The sequence below is a fragment of the Cyanistes caeruleus genome, chromosome 3, assembly GCF_971803275.1.
Source record: "Cyanistes caeruleus chromosome 3, bCyaCae1.hap1.1, whole genome shotgun sequence".
Taxonomy (NCBI): Eukaryota; Metazoa; Chordata; class Aves; order Passeriformes; family Paridae; genus Cyanistes; species Cyanistes caeruleus.
Genome location: NC_141703.1, coordinates 85215804 through 85235581, shown reverse-complemented (window position 1 = coordinate 85235581; position 19778 = coordinate 85215804). Strand labels below are relative to the sequence as shown.

General features: G+C 42.8%; 1 protein-coding gene across 26 annotated transcripts in view; it reads right to left on the bottom strand.

The window, feature by feature from the left end:
• PAK1 (p21 (RAC1) activated kinase 1) overlaps window positions 1-19778 on the bottom strand; it is a 97195-nt gene that overhangs the window by 26600 nt on the left and 50817 nt on the right. For 8 of the 26 annotated variants that reach the window (XM_086882362.1, XM_086882364.1, XM_086882355.1 and 5 more), the window contains one exon: window positions 1135-1345. In XM_086882362.1, coding sequence (XP_086738488.1) covers window positions 1135-1324 — 190 coding nt within the window. In that variant the 5' untranslated portion in view covers window positions 1325-1345. Of the gene's footprint in view, window positions 1-1134; window positions 1346-6587; window positions 6703-7105; window positions 7136-8280; window positions 8426-13973; window positions 14047-14154; window positions 14233-14591; window positions 14795-17020; window positions 17101-17431; window positions 17713-19778 lie in introns of those variants that run through there. The other 18 variants (XM_086882344.1, XM_086882343.1, XM_086882339.1 and 15 more) reach the window with 9 other exon arrangements.

The following is a 19778-nucleotide window of genomic DNA, read 5'->3' as shown; positions in this document are numbered from 1 at the left end:
AGTCTGTCTGCTAAATTTCCCCAAACCTTCGTTTTTCTCCTTGTTCGTAGTTCTTCATAATCCAATTCAAACTAGCATTTCAGGTTCTACTTCTTTTACTCTTTTACAAGTTTCAGGTGATTTCTTTGATCTCTGAAACAGTTGATCCTGGAGATTTAAAAACCCATCCTCCCTTAAGTAAGCCAACACAAAAATTCTGCCACTTTTTTAGGATTCATACTCATAATTACAAGTTCTAACCCAGACCTAGCAGACTTTTAACACTGAGTTCACAGGTTTCTGAATTCCAGGTTCAAATCCCCACACTTGTAAAACAATCCAAAGTTGCCAAAAGTATCAGATAAGAATAATACTAATGAATGCCACATTCATTTTGTAGAAAATGATCCACCACCATGCTTATTTAAATTAGTGAAGTTATCATTTCAGTTAGTATTTTCACTAATAAAAATTAAGAGGCAGCCTCCCTCCTGAAGCCCAGGGAGTTGAAGATATTTAGTCTTGACTTTAGTTACAAAGTGCTTAGAAACCATTGCAATACAGAAAAAGCTGATGTATTACGAAGAGGAACTCCAAAAAATAGGTCAGATATAAAAAGAAACCAGCACATATTAGGGGATGAATTATTTTTTTTTTTTTTTTTGCATCACTTCAAAAGATTCATATGAGAGATTTTTTTAAAATATCCTCATCCTAAGAATTAGAATTTCATGTACAGTTCACAGTTCCTATTTCTTTTTCCATCTGTTACAGTCCCTTGAACATGAAAAACTTCAGTGCTCAAGAAATATGCAAGAGTTTTTAGTTACAGATTGTTCTTAAAAGCAAGTAGATAATGCCTGACCCAGACATTAGAACACAGTAAATGGCCAAAAGGCAAAATATGACAGGTCTAGTAAGAGACTGCATGTTAATCTTGTATAATTCAAATTATTTGGTGTTTAAAACAACAAAACAAGCAAAAGGCATTCCTCTCCTCTCCACCAATTGCCAATGTGAAACGACCAAGACAGATGCGCAGGAAACAAACACACGTTTTCTAAAACCTCAGCCATCACTAAGCATCAAGTGCTTGACTGTGTTCAAGCAGAGCAACGTTCAGACAGGTTTATTAGAAGAGATAAAACACTCTACTTTTATCTCCTGGCAAAATAGATCGGTAAAATCGATCCTTCCTCTTCTTTTCTTCTGGATTGGGAGGCAGAGGTTTTGAGCCATGGTTTAAAGTCCCAGGATCTTTGCTTCCTGATCCAATCATAGTGCTGGTATTTCTCATTGGAGGAGCAGGTGGTTTGTCTTCTGTTTCAACTCCATTGTTAGACATCTTCAGTTGGGGAGGCCGTTACTGGGAATTGAAAAAAAAAAACAAGTTAGAAGCTGCAATTGTTTATTTATTGTAGACTGGAACTACACACTATCAAGCAAATCACAAGCAGATATTTGCAGATGGACCTGCAACCTCAGTCCAACCAGTAACCCAGCACTGCTGTGTTCACCATTAACCATATGCCCAAGTGCCACATCCACAGGCTTTTTGAACACTTCCAGGGATAATGATAGCAACACAAACGCAGCACAAAAATTTGTGTCAGCACAAATTCTACTCAGGACCCAAGTTGGTTTTTTTTCTTTTTTTTCTGTTCATAAGACTGTGTTCAAGCATTTGAGTTATTGATCACTGAGAACAGCCTGTTTCTGGATACAATCAATTCTCAAGAAAACCTTGGAGCAGAAGTGCAGAGTGGGAAGGTAGATATGAGGTAGCAAAGGATAAGGATAATTGAGAGGAGCCAACAAGCTGCTGAGCTAATCATACCTCTCAGATCCACGCCAGTTCTCCTAAAAACTATCTCAGAAGGTTTGCATCAGTCTCCAGCACAGCATGATAGAGACTAAAGTTTGTACTCAGAGTTTTGACACAAATGCTCAGGCTCCTTTGCTAAAAAGCTGCTGAGTGGGTTCAGAGGCAGAGGTGGCCAGGAAGCCCTGAGCTGTACCCACGTCACCTCAGATGCAGCAGCATAGCCCTTGGTTGTGCCAAGCCAGCCCTGGCCTTTCTGCAGTAGCAGCACACTTCAGGAGCAACTCCAGCTACCAGGAAGTTGATTACATTTTGTTCTGATGGGAGGGTCAAATAAAACTAGATCCCAAACACACACTTAAATCCATAAGTAAATAATCCCTGCTGTGCAGATTTAAAGACGGAAGCTTGGGAACAGGGTAATAGATTATTCTGCAACAACTAGCTTGTTCCACCCAAATGAGATCAGCATTACTCCAGGCACAGCCTGGCTGCAGCAAGATCCTTCTGGAAACTGGAATTCATCTGCACTATGTTTTCTTTCAAGAGTAAGTTGGGAGTTAACTGCTGAATAAAGACCAAAGTGGGAACAGCTTCTGTTTGGGTGGAAAAAGCAATTCAACAGCTTTACCAATTTCACAGGCAGTAAGGGAAGATGTTTCACCCAGGGAGAATTACAGGGTGGCAGAAAGTCAGAAGCTGTTTGCTCTCTGCAAGTAAGAAGTCTAACTACAAAGCTGAGATCACTGCTGACTGCCAGGAAGCAGCTTTCCATAGGCTGGACTCTGTGTGACACTGAGTCACACTCCAAACAGATCCCACCAGCACAGTCCTACGGCCACACAGCACCCAGCCAGCCTTCAGAGTCTTCTTCAGCCAAGCTGCTGATCCCTCAGCATAACTGGCAAGATTTGGACCCAGAGCACACAGCTCTCACTGCTGTGGGGAGCTAAGGCAGGCAAACACTGCCCACAGAAGTCACCCAGCAGTAATGTGCCAGGTTTTGCCGAGAGCAGTGTTTCCCTGTCACCTGCCAAGCCATGGCTGGCCTGCGGCTCCACCTTCGCTTCCACTTGATTGATTCCCGGTTTCTTCACAATCACCCTTAAACGGGAGGGCCGACAGTGTTGTACAGCCTGTAAGGCTTTGGGCAAGTCTTCACACACAGGGAATTTTGTAAAAGGTCTGACCCTAGCCCCATTTTCCTTCTATTACAGCCATGCAATGGAATATTAAATAACAGACTAGCGTTTGGGGATTGATTTCAATGGTTCTGGCATTTGGGAGGGGTGGGGGGAAATTATCTGTGCACTTGTCTGGGCGTGTCCTCACATGTGCCCTGTGCATGTCCCACCACACACCCTTTAGCCTCATGCCATTCTTGGGTATAAAACACAACACAACTGACAGCTGGAGTGCCAGCCATGAGGTGGTTGGTGCAAATGAACACTCTCCCTGCCTAAGCAGTGGAAAAAAATCTAAGCTAAAACCCAACCAAAAATTTTGGCAGCCACTGCTGTACAAGTATCCTGTGAAACATGAAGATACTGAGGCCTTCCTGACGGGATTTGCACAGCACAGTGTCAGTGGCTGGAACTGAACTGGCACAAACCAGTTGAAACAACATAAGCAACAGTGTCCCATAAGAGATTAATTCTCTGCTTTGATTTTATGTAACTACATGAAAGCAAATTGCCAGGAAGGTGCTAGGAAAATACTGCAGACAGGGAAGCAGAAGGAAAAGGAATGTTAGCAGCCTTGTGCCTGCCAAACAGAGCTCCCCAGGAGTGGCACATCTGCTGCTCTAACACCCTGGTTTACCCCACAGGGGTTTGAATAAAGGTGTATCCAAAGATTCCCCCATCAGCCAGACTTCCTGGAGCTGCAGGCATGGCTGGGATGGAGACTGACTCATTTCTGGGTCCCTCTCCTACCGAGCAGAGAGGTCAGTACCCCTGCTGCCAGAGGCACAAAACTAAGCAGGGGACTAAGAGTGTTTTACTAAGAGTAAAGTTTACTAAGTTAGGGGCTGGATGAGACTATAATAGAGTAGTATGTGGCTCCAGGCTAGAGAGAAAGAAGTGAGAAGAAGAATTAAAAAAAAAAACAAACACCCAGATTACAGGCAGAGGCTGGTCAAGTGTTGGGGGAAAGAAAAAGAATATAAGGAAAAACCTCCAAAAAAGGAGAAAAATCTCTGGGTGTCAAGCATCCTCCCTCTCAGTTCCACCACTGCAAAACCCCAGGGACATCTGCTCTCAGTTTCTTCAATATAAGAAAGTTTTTCAAAATCCCTCAGTTAGAAAGGATAGTGCACAAGTGAATTACTGTTTTACCGCAGGGATAGAAACTGGCAGTACAAGCTCTTGTTTATCTTACATTATTCCCTGAAAGAGCAAGTTACTGCTGAGAAGTTACATGGTTTTACAAACAATATTGTTTCACACCTATTTGATAACTGCACCTTTGCTGTAGGCAAAGCCTATAGTACACCTCTCATTTTCCCTCCATCACTTACGCTCACAGACCTTTCTCTTCATCAAAGTCTTGTGTTTGGAGTTACATGAGCTGTTTGGAGATGAGGGGTTTGAGAGATCCCTTGATCTACAAAACTAAGAGACTTATTCCACAGAAGTTATCCACTGTAATAGCTGCACTAGAAGGTTCCCAAAAGCCCTGTGCCACTATGTATTTAAAGGGAAAACCAAAAACCTGCTAAAGTGAATCCTCCCACTGCAATACAGAGGTCAAATGCAACATTGTTATACTTGCAGCTTCTATCTCTTCAAAGTAAGCAGATGAAACCCCCTCCTGACAGAATAATACCCCCAAGTAAGAGCTGAGAGCCCAGAGCCATGCCAAGTGGTTACAGAAGTAGCCATCTCCCTCACTGCAGCCCAGCTGGTTAAGCAAATTCTCCTTTTCCTAAAATAATCTCCTGCTAATTCACATGTAAGCAGGCTTTAAACAAACCCCCTCATGCAGGCGCTGCTCAAATTCAGAGCACCAGGCAATCACTTCCCCAGCCGGCAGAACATCAGTGCTAGGCCACTGAAATGAGTCACTCTGCTCGGCGCAGTCCATTCCAACAGGAATGCAAAGCATCACTGCAGCACTGAGTTATTTCCTCCTTCACACCAGCACGACTCTGCCTTGAGAAACCCATCTTAGGTTTCCACGGTGTGATTAAGTGAACAGTGGAAGCAATGAAACAGCACATGAACTTTTCAACCAGAGTCAGATGAGGGAATACACTTTAGCTGCAGACACAATTATTCTCAACTACTATATATATTAAAATACCAGCACTCAAACCAAACTCCGCAGACACCACTAGGAAGGCATAGCAGTAATGCAGGACTATTGTTTCTGCAGACATTTGGGAGTATTGAAAGCTTGAACTGTTTCAGCACACAGCAATCATGAAAAGTTTTATTACATACTGCAATCTGTGACTGCTGTAGTCAAGTTATGGTTGTCTTTAATGCACCCCCATCCCTTCCCATCAACTTTTGCAGCCCATTAGCTACATATCATTGTCCCAGACCCAACAGAGTCCAACAGCAAACCTGACAAACTCTCCTTTGACTCCTACAAAACACTTCCGCAGACAGGAAAAAGACAGGCAGAAGACAGAACAAGCAGAAGTACTGAACAGAAGACAGCACCCACATGTGGCAAGAGTGGCATCCAAAAGCTCAGAGTACATTCACACATGCAAAGATCCATGCAGGTCTGATGATCTTTGTTAAGATGATATAACACGAAAGACAATCACAGAATCATTAAGGTTGAAAAAGGCCTCTAAGATCATCAAGTCTGAGCATTAACTCAGCACCATCGTGTTAACCCTAAATCACACTCTCAAGTGCTACATGTCTTGGGAATCATGAAGTTTATGCCTAAACTACAGGCATAAACTGCAGTACAGGCACAGCCCCCTGAGACATTCACCTCACACAGGGACACAGAGGTAGGTGGGACATTCTGACCCTACTGAAAAACACACACACAAGCATAAAAAAACAGACAACAAAGACCCTCTACGTATGTCATTTTTCCTTCCCCTTAAGCACATAATTTCAAACCTGCTGCTCCACACTGAACTCTTAAGTTTCTATCAAGCTTCTTGTGTTCTCTTTGCATTCCTTAGCAAGACAGACAGATGACTGATGGCTAAAACAGAAAGCAATTAAAAAGTCAGAAAGGCTGAAACCTACGCTACAGTAGATGCCATACAGATAACTATGTCCGATGCATACTAATTGCAGGAGTCAACATGAAAACTCATAAAAGAGCCATCTATAATTCATGCAGTCTGGCAAGAGAGTAGCTGTAAGTTACTCACTACAACTTACAGATGAATAAACTATATTAAACAAAACGGGGAGGAGGAAGATGCTCAGCAACTGCTCTTTCCTCTCTGCCTACTCCCAGAAGGAAATCTCACATTTTTCCAAGACACTAGTATACTTTGTTGGCAGGGTGCGGAAAGTGGGTCTTGCCCACAAAAAAAAAGAGAGTCTTAACCTTTAATTGAGTTGATCCTGATTAGAATAAGTGTTTTACCCCTGCACCAGTAATCCTGCATCTTTCCACCCCATGGGTACAAATTGCCTGTGCACACACAGAGTTAAAATCTCCTCCTTCCCCCTCACTCTGCCCTGGTGAGAAAGAGCACAGGCTGTGCCCTGCTCTGCTCAAATACATCGCAAACAGCAGATTCCCTCCCTGTGTGTCACGCTTCCATGCAAATCCCAGCAGAAAAAGTAACATCAGAGTTTACCAGCTGGGTTTCCACACAGAATGAAAAGACAGTCATTCGTTTTTTATTGCTTTACGTGGGACTAAGTCTCAAACACCAGTCTCACACTGAAGGAAAGGCACCCCACGCGTTCCACCTGAAAAAGAGGCAAGAGGTGTCCTCTTCCTCCACCCAACAGCAGATGGGACCTGGAACACATGCTGTCACAAAAAAGGCAGCTGCAACACACACCCCGAGGGAGGACAGACCGATCACTGAATTTAGAGGTGATTAAAAAAACCCTCAGAAATTGTAGCATGGAGCTGTCTCCCCAACCAGTTACTGCACATCTGAGCTCTGTGTAAATGTGCCAATTAAACCAAAAAAGCCAGCAAAGCACCATCCCAGACCTGGCATTTACATGTAAACTACAACAAAAACAAAACAAAAATATAAACAAACAACAAAAAAAACCCAACAAACTAAACAGCAGGTTTGCATAAAGTTCAAACAAATAATTACAAAACAGCTGTGTTTGCTGATGTCTTTTTAGAACTTACCTGTTAGACCCCAGCAGCTGCTGCCAACACCTAAAGATGCAGATGAAATTGCTCAATTAAATGAAAGTATAATCACTCAACATCAGTACACACGTAGAAGAGAATGCATCCACTGCTACAGCACGGGTGGGTGAGTGGGTGTGAGGAGGGGGAAGGGAAACACTCTCATGGCAGATGGCCAACTACCAGTTGCAGTCTTGCTCCACTGCCAGCTTTATTTCCATAGTGCCAGACATAAAGGATGACTGACCACTTAAAACTCAACAGGAAAAGCTGGACAATTCCATGGCTTGGAATTTTAAAAGCCAAAAGTCTGGACAGTCCTTTCAAAAAAATCCTTTAATTTAACTCCAACAGTTTGGGCTAAATGCAAGAACTGCTGGGTGGGATTCCCTAGTGCAGATTTTGCAGGAGGATGTGGACATCACTACAGTGGGCAGAAGAGCTGCAAAATCTCTCCCTGGGATCCATGTTAACCCATCTTACTGCACAGATATGCTTCTAAAGAAGAACAGACTAATTATAACCACTCGATTCCTAGCAACAGAGTTCTCCTTTCATTCAAGTTAAGGAAGCTTCTTTCTGTTTTGTTTGAAAGAATCAAGGCCCAATGTTCATCAGCTTCCACTGTGTGGGCCCATGCATGACCACTGTGACAGTAACCCAGGCACACTGAGGGTTTCAGCAGTGCTGAGGCAGGTCAAGCCCTTTTCACCACATTAGGCTTGAATCCAAAACCACAGAGAGGCAATGCCAGCTTAAATTGCCGTGTTTAGACTTGGCTTCAGCTGTTGCACAAATAAATGGCCATGTCAAACAATAACCATTCCACAACCAATGCCAGCTACACCCAAGTACCTGGAACACATGATGAATTGCCCTTACTTGTGCTCCAGTACTCAGGCTTGGAGAACTGCTGGGACATCGGCTCTGGCTGACCCCATCCCTGGGCAGCAGCCTCCTCATTTTGACCAAGCATTTACCCACTTCTAACAGCACTTTTAAACAGCCCAAGAGAAATAAATTGCATGCATATTCTAGGGGAAAAAAAAAAATAAATCCAAGCTGTGACAGAAAGCACCAAGAGTATCATTTTTAAAAGCTCTCAGCCCACAAATCATCCTCCTCATTTCCTCATCTCCAGAAGTGCTGCCTCCCCTCCCCCAGCTACATGCCTGAACAAGCAAGTTGGCTGTTGCAGATGTCAGAACAGGCTCCCTTTTCCAGCACAGAGCAGCCTTGGCTCCGGTTCTGCTTTTGCTCACAGGAGGGCAGGGCTTCAACCACACAAGTCAAAGTAGTCGCTGGAGTCGGAACTTGCTAAGCAGGGTGGGAAAAATAAAGGCCTCTTATGTTAAAGCATATCCAAAGCTCATATAAGCAGGTTTCCTGGAGGAAATCTGTGCTCCAGAGGAAATGACTAGATGAGGCATAAAGAGAATATATTAATGCACACAGTTAAACCCACCCCCACTACTCTTGCTTAAGTTACTTGGCTCAGAGTCCTAACTACACATTAGCAGCAACAGCAACTGAGAGCAGCCGAATCATTAATCATTCTTCCATTCAAAAGTTTCCAATGCAGAAGATGGACATAGAGCACAGGGCTCAGAATTAAGCCCTGCTATCTCCTAATGTGGAATAATTCCCAGTCCAACGTAGTCACACTTTAAATACATGCTAGCATTTGCAAAAATTGTACCTTTTTAAATGCAGAAATCTGTCATTTAGCAATGGAGGTGGGGGTAAGAAATATGTAAGATGATGAGAACATTGTCAGATCGAGTCAACAACATCCCATAGGCACAGAGGACACTGCAATGCAGTGGTTAGCAAAAAGCCATCGTACATAAATAGATGAAAGTTTACATTAACCTGTAAAAGCTGAGTTTTTTCTGAGGTGAGAAAACACTAAGACACATAGACCTCTGCAAGGAGGAAACCGATGTTCTTAAGAGCAAAACTCATTGAACTCCTTTGTTGCTGGGAAAGTAAAGAGCAAGAAGACAAACCAATCATCATTAGTGAATGAAGCCACCCAAGACCCTCAATTAGACTGAGGGGAAGATGCCACAACAGTTCAGTGCTAATTGGAAATGCAAACATTTATCATCAGAGTAGTGCTTGCTCCTGTGTATAGCTCCATTGTGTTCATTGCAGCTAATGACAGTAGGAAGCCCAGTGCTCCATAGTATTTATGTAATGACTGGCAAAGCTGTCACATTCCCTTAATTGCTAGCCAGGATTTTCACACTGGCAGCAGTTTTCAATTAAATAAAATCACAAAGACTGGTTCGGTTTCATGCTGCTTTGTTAAAAGTTTTGGTTCTTCAAAGCTGGGGAAAGAGGGAGAGTGAATAGTTCTCCGAAGACAGGATAAGCTCTGCATCAAATATGAGAGGTTTCTGTAGACAAACTGAATTTAGAGTCAAGCACCATCAAGTACCCAGTGCTGCAAGAGCTAATTTAATATCAGTAAAGACAAGCAATTTGAGAACTGCACATAAATCTGCTTCAGATTTGCAATGATTACTCCTTCAAGTGCAATACATGAGATGGTCTATGAGCAGTTCACTTACAAAGCAAAATGAAAAAGCCTAAGGTGGCTTACAGTTTCTCCCCTAATTAAACTGTCACAGCAATCTTCTTTGCTACAAGAACATCACCTCTGTGCTTATCATTATATGCTATCTAGCAAAACTCCCTATTCCACCTGCTTTATGATTCCAGAACATACAGGAGGAGCCATAGTGGCAAGGTCTCAGGTCCCTAGACTTCCTTACTTGCACCAAATGCACTGCAGAGCACTAACTAGTCCATTAAGAATCATCATCGTTTAATTTAATGAGCAGCAGTTTGTTTTTAGGAAGCACCATCAAGCCTTTTATCACATCATTTACTCAGATTCCAATCATACTTACTGCATATGTCAGTAGAGAAAGGAAAGCTCTATAGGACTGGCACAAAGGAACTGCTGTTTCTGCAAGATACTACAACCAAGTCTGCATTAGCGCTCAGTTAAATAAAGCCCATGAGCCAAGGGAACTATTTTTACTCCACTGAACAAAAGGAAACATAACATCATTTATTACAGTGGCAGGCCCATTTTAAGGCACCATGTAATTAGGAGTAGGAGTTAATTGCAAGGCTAGATATAGCAGGCAAGGTTTTCCTCAACATCTTTGAGTAAGGTTTTTCTGGGGCACAGATCTTTTCACCCTCTGTTCTTGCTACAGTGACCTAAGCAGCTTTCAAGTAGGATGCATGGATCTTCACTGCTACCTATTTAAAACTCATTCTTTCTTCAAGAAGCAGCAACTCTACAGACATAAAACCCAACCCAGAGGAGACTGACTGAGCTCCCATTCAAAGCCCTGTCAGCATCTGAAGCAAGTGACTTGCTTATTTCCATCCAATTCCCAGTGGACAAGCATCTGCCTCATACAATTAGTGACAATATGAACTGCAAATTCAGCAGAATTGGGATTTCACTGATGGATGGATTGCCAGTATGCATGTTTTATTCATCTCAAGACTGCTTTGTCAGGTTTGTTGTTTGTCCTCTGTGTACTCAAAATGCTAAAAATCTTTTTATGGTCACTACTCAGCAGACAAGAAGCTCTATAGACAGTGTTGTACCTTTGCTAAGTGGTAGCTAAAACTCAACAGATTTCCAAAATGAAGACAACAACCAAAGACAGATGCTCTAGGAAATTATATGCGTTAAGGCATTTTGTTCAATACAGTATCCCTCTCACTGCTTTAAATCACCTTGCTCAAGATCTACAGCTATTTCTTCCTAAGGCCACCAGCATAAGGAGAGCACAGCATGCAGCCAGTCCAGGTGCAGTTTTCTGATCTCCCTCCATCCTCCCAATTAAGAGTCAAGAATGCTCACAGCATGCAGTCATAGAGCTATGGTACCTATTCACAACCCAAAGCTTTCTCAGTGTTCTGGCCACACAAACCCAGCACCCAGCCCATGTTACCTGATCAAACTCGCTCTCTCCTATCCAGGGCAAGAGAGTATAAAATGATACTTTAAATTTAAAAAGTATATTTAAAATTTAAATATGTAACTAGCACACCATATTTTCACCTCTCACCTTTACAGTAACAGCTCTGTTTGCTAAAAAAACTCAAGATACAAACAGGGAGGTCAGTTTTGGAAACAGCTATTGCACAGTTCTCAAGAAATCCCAGGTTTGCTCCTTGAGCATACCCAGGAGCAATGCATGGGGATGCACTTCCCAAACTAATTTTCCCCCCTTGCCTTTATGTCATTTACACTTGTCTCAGGTAAGCGCCGCCTTCCTCTTTACTAACAATTCATACACATATTGTGTCACAGCCTGCATTAACTCCATCTTTCCTGTTCTTACACTCCTTGCAGAGGGGTTCAGTGAAGTAATGTACAATAGCTGTGGGAAAGGAGATCCTCCAAATCAATCCACAACAGAGCACGACCTGATGGCTTAAGTGAACTGCCTCCTTTGCAAGTATGAGGTTGCTTCTTCCACTCTGTCCAGTGTTTCCTGTGGCCCAAGTTTTCATAGAATCATAGAAAAGGCTTGGGTCGGAAGGGACTTTAAAAATTAAAACCTCAAGTCCAGCCCCTCTGCCGTGTGCAGCAATTCTTCTCAGCAGATCAGGTTGCTCAGGGCCCCATCAACTTTTTGTTCCATTCCTGGTTATTCTTGTACTGCTGGTATTTGCAGGTGCTGATTCACAGCCTCCCAACATGCGCACGTTCGGCTGCTTTTATTTTTAAGAAAAATCTCTTCAGGCTGGAAATAACTCTTGTTTTCCTGTGAGCACTCTTCAATGCACATCTAGTTTTATCTGAGGAGCTTAAATATTCTACATTGACAAAAGTTTTGTCAGTCTCTGGTACTCTATTAGAATGTTATAAAACAGACATCTAAACTTGTGGCCTGCTACTTTGTAAGGTCCCTTTCAGCTTTAAAAATAGAAGTTGGATTTGAGCCTTATATATATTCTTTAAACTTACAACATGGTTTGAAATTACATCCCCCACAGCTGAAACTTCCCCAAAGGGTTTCAATTAGTGAAAATAATTAAAAATCTGCAAAAAGATAATGCTTTATTTCTGACAAAATTTAATCAAGACATATTAAATAGAAGTAGTCAAAGCCCAAACCATGACTTTTTAAAATGGGCTCTCAAAAAGTTGTCCTAAGCAAATAAGCCCATAATTCTGTCATTTTAGTGTCTTGTGTTGTCAGCAGACAGCTTCCAGCATAGATCTGAGATGATGTATTGTCTCCAACCCCTGGTCCACTGGCTCCTAACCTTTTCTTCCCCACAGAGCATCTGTGCCCTGGGTACTTCCCTGGAGATTCATTAACTGCTTCTTCCTCAAAGGCTGAGATTATTGGCATTTTCCTCCAACTACATTTCTAACTATTTTAAAGACCTGTGAGGACAGAGAAATAAATACATACCAAAAAATAACAATTCATCAAACTCTCTGTCGAGACATCACAGTAAAGGGAAAACCTAAGTTTTGGCTAATGCCTTTAAAGACCTTTCTCTGTCTTGCATGCCTGTAAATTATTTACATAGCATTCCACACCCTCTTTTAATGCCAGCATCCCAAGGGAGAAGGTGGATTAGAATATTGGTATCTTTAATTTAGAAGGCAATTAACCAACAGTAACAAACCAGAGCTGTATGTATGCTCAAAACAATCTAGTTAGAACTCTATTTTAATTAAAAATCAGTAAAACAATCCCATTATGCTGAGAATTGCTTTAGGCATGGTTCCAACCCAGCACATCTTTTTATTTAGTATTTTAGTTCCACACAGAGAAAGTGATTGAAATAACACTGTAGACTACCATAATGGTACTTTCTGTACAGCAAATTCCTGTTCCAGCTAGAGAGCTTGGGAAGATACAGAAATAAATGTTCCAATGTCAGTCAACCACTTGGTAATCCACTTAATAGAAGAAACAAAAACATCTGCTAAAATAAAAGCAGCCTACATCTCAGGCCACTGTGACCAGCAGGTAGAGGAAGGGGATTCTCTACTTCTGCTCCACTCTGGAGAGACCCCACCTGGAGTGCTGCATCCAGCTCTGGGGACCTCAGTGTAAGAGGGACATGGACCTCCTGGAACAAAACTAGAAGAGACCAGAAAGATGCTCAGAGGGCCAGAGGACCTCTGCTATGCCGACAGGCTAAGAGAGCTGCGATCATTCAGCCTGGAGAAGAGAAGGCTCCACAGAGATTTTAAGAGCACCTTCCAGTATCTAAAGGGGCTACAATAGAGCTGGAGAAGGAGTTTGGACCAGGGCATGGAGTTACATACAGACAAGGAGGAATGGCCATAAGGCAGAACAGGTTTAGATTAGATACTAGGAATAAGTTCTTTCCCATGAGGGTGGTAAGGCACCAAAACAGGCTGCCCAAGAAGCTGTGGATATCACCTCCTTGCAAGTCTTCAAGGCCAGGTTGGATGGGACTTTGATCAACCTGGCATGGTAGAGGGCAGTCCCCATGGCAAGGGGTTAAAATTGGATGATCATTGGGGTCTCTCCCAACAGAAACCATTCTAGGAGTCTGTGAAATCCAGTTTCCTCAGTCTTCATCCCACTGCCTGCAAGCCTCACCTCAAAGGTCACCTAATTCCTCATATTTCCCCCTTTTGTCTCCTTTGTCCTTGTCCCCCCTTTGCCTCCTCTGCTATAGCTGTGCAATTTGCATTGTTTTGTTTTTAAAAACAGAAAATAAATATTTCCAATATCATCTTTAATTTCTGGATTTGTTCTTACATGGTCTGTGGGGCCTTGCTGCATAACAAGCACTTTATCCACAGCAAAGACCAGCAGCACAGCTAAATTACCTGAGCCAGTTACCTGCCTGCATCACTGACTGAAGTGGAGAAGGGGGCAGAAGGAGCAGGGCAGAGGTCTGTCCTACAGAAGAGAGTGTGGATTTATAAACATGTATACCCACACACATACACACACATTTACATGTGCATATGTGTCTATAACTTGCACCACCCAAGTTAACTCACTTACTTTGTTTACTCCCAGACAGTGAGTATGCATCATGTGATATAACCATTTATAAAACATAGTTATCCTCAAGCGAAAGTACTGAAAAGAAAAACAGTTGTGGAAAGTTATTTTGCACAGACTGCTCTAAATTAATATAATTTGGTATTGCACATTGCCCAATTGCTTCTGTAAGCATTCATACACCGGATCTTGTTTCTATTAACTGGAATCTATATTAAATTATAAAATAAATAAACCTATTCTCCAGAGGCATGTAAACAAGGCTGTTGCCGAGATCCATGCTGCCCTAATGCACATCAACAACTACTACCCACAGTACTGAAATGTATTTGGGAATTAAATGAGGAAAAAAAAACAACAGACTTCTTGAGGCCATTTCCCCTTCCAAGACACTTGAGGGAGGCAGGACCCAGCAGCTTAGCAAAGGTTAACCTCACCAATTCCCTCCAGGCTTGTGCTGAAGAAAGAAGAGATTCAAGGTCTTCAAATTCCAGAAGCAGAAATCCTCCTTTGCAGACATTTTATTCTACCAAATCAACACACAGAAGACAGTGGTGGGTCCTCAGACATGATCTTTGCCACTCCTTATCCTGCTGAGCTTTCCAGTCTGCCAAACTCAACCTTCCAATGCCTCTGGCTTCTTGGGAAGTAGAGAAGATGTTGTCAACAGACAAAAGTAATAAAGTTCCTGAACCACCTGGAGTATTATCCCATTATTTATTTTTAGCATTTGAATGTAGAAGTCCAAGGAACTGACGGGTAGAACCAGGTTTTGCTCATCTTGGCGTTTTGTACTAAGACTAAACTTCATTGTGAAGCCCTCTTGCCTCTCCAAACATCATTGGGAAATAAGGCAGTATGGTTTTGGGGTGGTGAATGTGTACATGATTATGAAGAACTGGAAAGGTTTACCTTATTACACGCTTTCCACAAATTTAAACTTTTTCAAAGTCTGCCTGAAGAGACAGAAGCACATTTCTTGCTGCCAGGACAGCAGGGTAGACCCACAGTAGTCTCCATGACTGTGTAACAGTGGTGGACAAATGACCCTTACACTCCTAAACAAAATCAATACAAAGCAACAAAGTCCCAGTCAGACCTGAGAAATTCTTACAGGACACAAGTCAGGAAGCCAGAGCAACTTGGCTTTGCGTGCCTGCAGGATTAAACACAGCCATCTGACACCATGCCACGGTCCTGCAGGATCAGGATCACCACTGGGCTACAGCCTGGTGGTCACCAGAGCCAAAGCCCATCCCACCTACACACACAAGCCCAGCACGGAATATTGCGTCATGAGTCCACAGGACCATATGGCAGGAGCACCTCTGAAGGCGGAATCAGGCAGCCATGCGAGTAGCAAGCTGACAGAAGAGGTAATATTTGCTCTGAACCTTTTCTGTATCATTAGTGCTTGTGCTAATTACTATAACCAACAGCAGCAGTCACTCTGATGGGAGGGCTGAACAGGAGTGACGCAGCTGTCAACTCCATTCAAAGAACTAAACCCTTAAAAGTTCATCGTTTTGGGGGCAGAACAGAATCCATACAGCAAGATGCACAGGATTGCAGATTTTTTAGGGCAGAAAGCTTCAGAGAGCAAGTACAGCTGACGCAGATGTTAAAAAACTAAGTGCGCTTGCCTGTTTCTCAGGGGGATTTAAACAGCAGGTGAGTGGGACTGGTCCATGGGACATGACCCTTTCTTATTTCAGCTATTTAGATGCAAATTGCTCCCCCTTCCTCCCCCTCTCAACACCATCTGTTAGCCCAGAGGTTTAGACTGTGCCTAGGATGTAGGTTTTGGGGGAGGGGATATAGATAAAGCATTGAGAGAATTTCAATTGATGCTTCTATTTCCTCAAGGGCACGGTTCTGGAGAGAAAAAGAAAAATCACTTTGCAATACTATAATAAAATAACAATAGGATTTTTCCCTCATTCTACTGCATTTTTTTCCTGACCTCATGGATTTCCTGTCCTAAAAAGAATTCCTTGTCCAGCTTTTGGCCAACAAGCCACATTATATAGTGACATTTATAGCACGTTGCTATGGTGTTAGCAAAGGGCATGAGCTGGTATTGCACAAACTACCAGAGATTCAAGGAATTAAATTCCTAAATATTCCTAAATAATAATGAAGTCCTTTACTACAAGGCACAGTATTTAATGTTCTGTTAGTGCTAGTGAAGCTGCCTCATCTCTGACTTTCCTAAGTGAACAGCAATGGATTTTCAAGAACTGTTGAGAGATTTGATTCATTAAACACTTCACCCAGGGCTCTGCATTCTTTATAAAGGAAAGACTATGGGTGACAGCAGAGAGTCCACTTTAAGGAATTTTGAAGATGATGCACTATTGGAAGTGGTAGCTAACAAACCAAGTAGGTGTGCTGCCACTCAGAGGGATGTGGACAGGCTGCAGAAATGGGCCAACACCAACTTTTGCACTTCAACAATGGAAAATGCAAAGACCTGTTGCTCAGGAGCCAACAGGCAGAAAGGAAGCAGAAAAAGCAGAGCAAGACCTGAGATTCCTGGTGGACCATGAGCCTCCAAACCACCTTTGTAGCAAATAAGGTCAACAGCATGTGGGCTCTATTAGGAGAAACAACTTGCAGCAGGTCAAAGGAAGGGATCCTTCCCCTCTGCTCAGGGCTGGTGAGACAAATCTGGAGTGCTGGGACAAGTGCTTCCTTCCCCAGTAGAAGAGAGACATAGATATACTGCTGAGAGTCTAGCAAAGGTCCACAAAGATATTTAAGGGACTCGAGCATCTGGCATATAAGGAGAGGTTGAAAGAGCTGGCCTTTTCTTCAGCCTACAGAAGAAAAAGTTCAGAGGGGTCTTATCAATGTGCATAAATACCTGATGCAGGTGTAAAGAAGATGGAACCAGGCTCCTCTTGGTGGTATTCAGCAACAGGACAAGGAGTCAATGGGCACAAACTGAAATACAGGAAATTCCATTTAACTGTAAGAACAAACCCCACAATAAAAACACAGCTTTTTTCTGGGTGGGGATGTGGGGAGACAGACACTAAACCACAGAAACCAGAAAACCACAGATGGCTTAGGAAAATAATGGGAATTTCCATCCTTGGGCATGCTCAAAACCCCACTGGACATGCCACTGCTCAGACTGTTTCAGCTGCCACCACATTAGGTGGGGAATTGGACTACACTATCCATACAGAGGTTCCTGCCAACCGACAATTACAAACCACACAAACTGAGGCTTTAAAGGAGAGAGATACACAACATCATTCAAACTACTTGCCTGAAGCACATTTTTACTCCTCAATATCCAAGCCCCCAGTTTAGTGATGAAGACAAAAGTGGTCATGACAACCTTGAGCAGAAAAATCTGTACAAGTGTTGAGATTAGTACCATAACACCTTCATGAATTTTAGTGTGTGGAGTACAGTCCCAGTACTTAGGAGATGCCAGCTCTTGTCACAGTTCTCAGAGACCTCATTTGTGATCCTGGAGGTTCAGGATGGGGAGAAAGCCAAAGTACTTCTTGTCTGCTCAGCCCTCCTCCTATCAGCCAATCACCTCTTTAAAGGAAAAGCAATTCAGGGAGTTAGAGAGCACGAGAAGAATCCCTTCCAGGAGCTTCTGCAACTTCAGTTCACCCAAGAAAAATTCTCAGGAAGAAAAAAAAAAAAAAAAAAAAGGAAAAGAAAAAGAGAGCTATGTATGCAATCCTGATGGGGAACTCGGAGGTAAAGAGGGGCATGGAAGGATTTGAAAACCCTTCTGCCCCCTTGGAGTCCCAGTGATGGGGTAGAAGACCCCTCCTGAGCTTGAAATACAAATAGGCAGTGACCACCTAAGGGGAAATGGGCAAGAAGAACAACACAGTATGGGCTTCAGAGCCTCAGCTTCAACTGAGCAAGTTCTTGGGGTGCCCTTGCATAACACTTGAGGCTGACACCAAGTTGGGTTCAGTCAGACTTTAATGGTGATGCTTCACCAAGCTGCCAGGAAAGAAGCTCTTCAGCTGGGACGACCTTCTGCCAGACAAGTTTTGCACAGCAACATTTTCTGAAGAGATTTGGGCCTTTTTCTCTTCTTACAGTTGAGATACTGCTTGATTTTAAGTGTTGCCAATACAAACACAATGTCTTCCCTCTTTCTTGTACAGAGGCAAAGCCAGAACAACGTATGATCTCAGTTACTTGGTGATAGTCAGGAACTTCAAGTACCTACTTGCAGACTATTGACTTCTAAAATACATTTAATTCAATTTTGCTGGAAAGCAATATACTGACAAAAATTGCATTTCATAGAAACATTCCCTAAAAAAAAATAAAAATCAGTTATCTGAGCCAACAGAATTTCAATAAATTTGTGCTGCTGTTTTGAACGAATTCAAAGTTTTCAGTTTAAAATACATGGGGTTATATATTTTGAAAAAAAATTATTTACGAAAAGTAGAGTTTTCAGAACATCAGTGTTTCCCCTACAGAATGAATAGAATGTTTTCTTCATGCACTGCTCTAAATCACCAGCTAATTTCTGTTTCCAGATCTCTGGCATTTAACCAGCACTACTGAGAATCTAAAGAACAGTTACTGGAAATGTTTTTGGTTAACCGACTTCTTGTTCACAAATCTCAGCACATGTACAAACTTTAAGGGCTGCAATCCTGCAGCTTGATCTCTAGTACAAGATGGAGGCATCAAGTCTCAGTCTCCTTGACTTTTAAAGGACAGAAAGGTCATCTGTAATAGCTATGGGGTACTTGGCCTTGATGCCAGCAAGCCACCCACTGAAAACAGTGGGAGTTTAGCCCAAATTAGGATTTCAGGATTTATCCCTGTAACACCTCCCACACAGTACTACCTGACAGCTTCTGAAAACTGGCAAAATGTGAAGGACATGCCAACACCATCCCAGATGAGGTTTCCAAGGGTGTGTTTTGTAACAATTGAATTCAACCAACACCAGTTTGCATATGCACATATTCTCAGAACTCCAAGGGGGTTTAGCATGCTGATTGTAAAAGCACAGTGGCTAGAAACACCTCTCTGATAGCTACTCAGTGCCAAACAAACCACACTTTTAGAGGAGGAAAAAAGCGCCAACACCAAACCACAAAGCAGTTGCATCCAGGATATAATTTAATTTGTGCAATAGTACCCCCACCTTCAGATGCTTTTTTCCAACACCCAAATTCCCATCTTTTCCCACCCAATACCTCCAGAACTGCCCTGTAATAGTTACTGCCACCCCCAACACGACCTGGGACAAGGTGGATGGGCTTACAGCCAGGAGGCACCAAGGTCTGAGAGGCCAGTTTCTGCCCACTCAGTACCTCTGAACCCAATTCTAATGGTATTGATGCTCAGGAAACCAGTTTACTGCTGGCTGATGAACTTTCCCATCCTTGTCCCACACTTAACTATGCAAATATTGAGCAGGTAAGTATGTGCCAGAGCTGAGTGTTTCTCCTGAGGGAAACATGTCTATGAGCCCTGTTCAACACAATCTGGCCTTGATCCTGTGGGGAGCTGAGCAACAAGGAACACAGGTACTCCAGGGGCCAAAGGCTTTGTACAGTATTACTGCTCTGAATGGGGGGGCCTGGGTCTTGCCCAAACTGATGCTCCTGGTTTTA